The sequence below is a fragment of the Hoplias malabaricus genome, chromosome 14 (genome assembly GCF_029633855.1).
Source record: "Hoplias malabaricus isolate fHopMal1 chromosome 14, fHopMal1.hap1, whole genome shotgun sequence".
Classification (NCBI taxonomy): domain Eukaryota; kingdom Metazoa; phylum Chordata; class Actinopteri; order Characiformes; family Erythrinidae; genus Hoplias; species Hoplias malabaricus.
The window spans coordinates 38,820,850-38,822,180 of record NC_089813.1 but is presented as its reverse complement, the minus strand read 5'-3'; the positions used below and the strand labels follow the sequence as shown (position 1 = coordinate 38,822,180).

The window sequence follows — 1,331 nt, the reverse complement described above, 5'->3', positions numbered from 1 at the left end:
ACTTTCTTAATCCTCTTAGCGGCATTTTCTTTGTTAAAAACGACTAGCGACAAATCGATCTTCTATTTCTGGTGGGTTTTTGTAGCTGCTTGTGTTTGGAGACTGACTTCTATCACTCTTTCTGACTTCTATCACAGTTTCTGTCCAGCGGGTGCTGCTGAGCCCCTCCACCGTCACAAAGCACTCACAGGCGGACACACTTCACATGGGCCAAGGCCGTTTAAGCAGCCTAGCTCTGCTGGCCATTGAGAGGACACTAGTCAAGTCCCTGGAAAAGACGCCTTGTTGGTACGACAGGGTCACAGATCATTTTCTTAAAAAGGAACGGAGGGTAGAATTTACGTATAAATAAACCCACACATTTTATGATGTAGGCCGCAATTGAGCTTCCCCTCCTTGAAATACCAGCATCCGCCACTGGACTAGAGAGAAACAGACTAACACTGGACAGAGAGCTAACAGAGAACAAACCTAAACGAGGATCAGTAGAGACAGAATAGACTGGACAATACGATGACAGAGAAACGAATGACAGGAAACAAGAAGAAAGCAAACCGAAGTGAGGGACAGACGAGACAAACAGACTAGGGAGCGAAACAACAACAATGAAACTGTGGAGACAGACAGACTGGACTCATCAACATGACATGGGAAACTAATGACCAACAAGAGTAAGAGAGACAAGGGAACTTAAACACACAACACAGACAAGAGACACCTGGAACAGATAACGATGGGGACGGATTACAAACGACACTGACGAGGAGGAGGAACAAAGGCGGGACATGGGCGGAGACATGGACAATAACAAACAGAGCCATGTGTAAGAGCCCATGACGGGGAAAACAGGCATGACAAGACATCTCTTTCACGCTTACAATTAGTTCACAGTGGTGCAGCCAGGTACTGATCCACTCTTCACATCCTTGCACTGGCTCCAGCGCATTACAGAATCCAGTGTAAAATATCATTCATGGACATGCTTTGTTTGTCAGTTTTGACCGTTCCATGCTCTTATCGTAAACCAAAAGTGGGCCGTGCCTTTGCTGTTGTTTAAATTTAATCTTAAAACACATACTTATCATTAAGCATTCAGCAGCTGTTAAACTGTGGAACTGTGGATTGAGGACAGCGTTGATATAGTGTGTGTCTCGTGTGTGAAGCTGGGAACAAAGGGATGAAATCTGTTTTTACCGTGAAACACTGGTTTTAAACTTATTTACTTAATTATGAGGAAGTGAAGGTAAATATTGACACCGTGACTGGTAGATTATGTGATAGACACACAATAATTGAAATAAATCTGTGTGTGTGTGTGTGTGTGTGTGTGT

The 1,331-nt window shown here is 43.9% G+C and overlaps 1 protein-coding gene across 1 annotated transcript in view; it reads left to right on the top strand.

The window, feature by feature from the left end:
* The first annotated feature begins 513 nt into the window (after positions 1-513).
* The window catches only part of adamts10 (ADAM metallopeptidase with thrombospondin type 1 motif, 10), a 26,324-nt gene continuing 25,506 nt past the window's right edge, over positions 514-1,331 (top strand). The window contains 1 exon segment of the mRNA XM_066643274.1: positions 514-559. Within this exon segment, the coding sequence (XP_066499371.1) occupies positions 514-559 (46 nt within the window).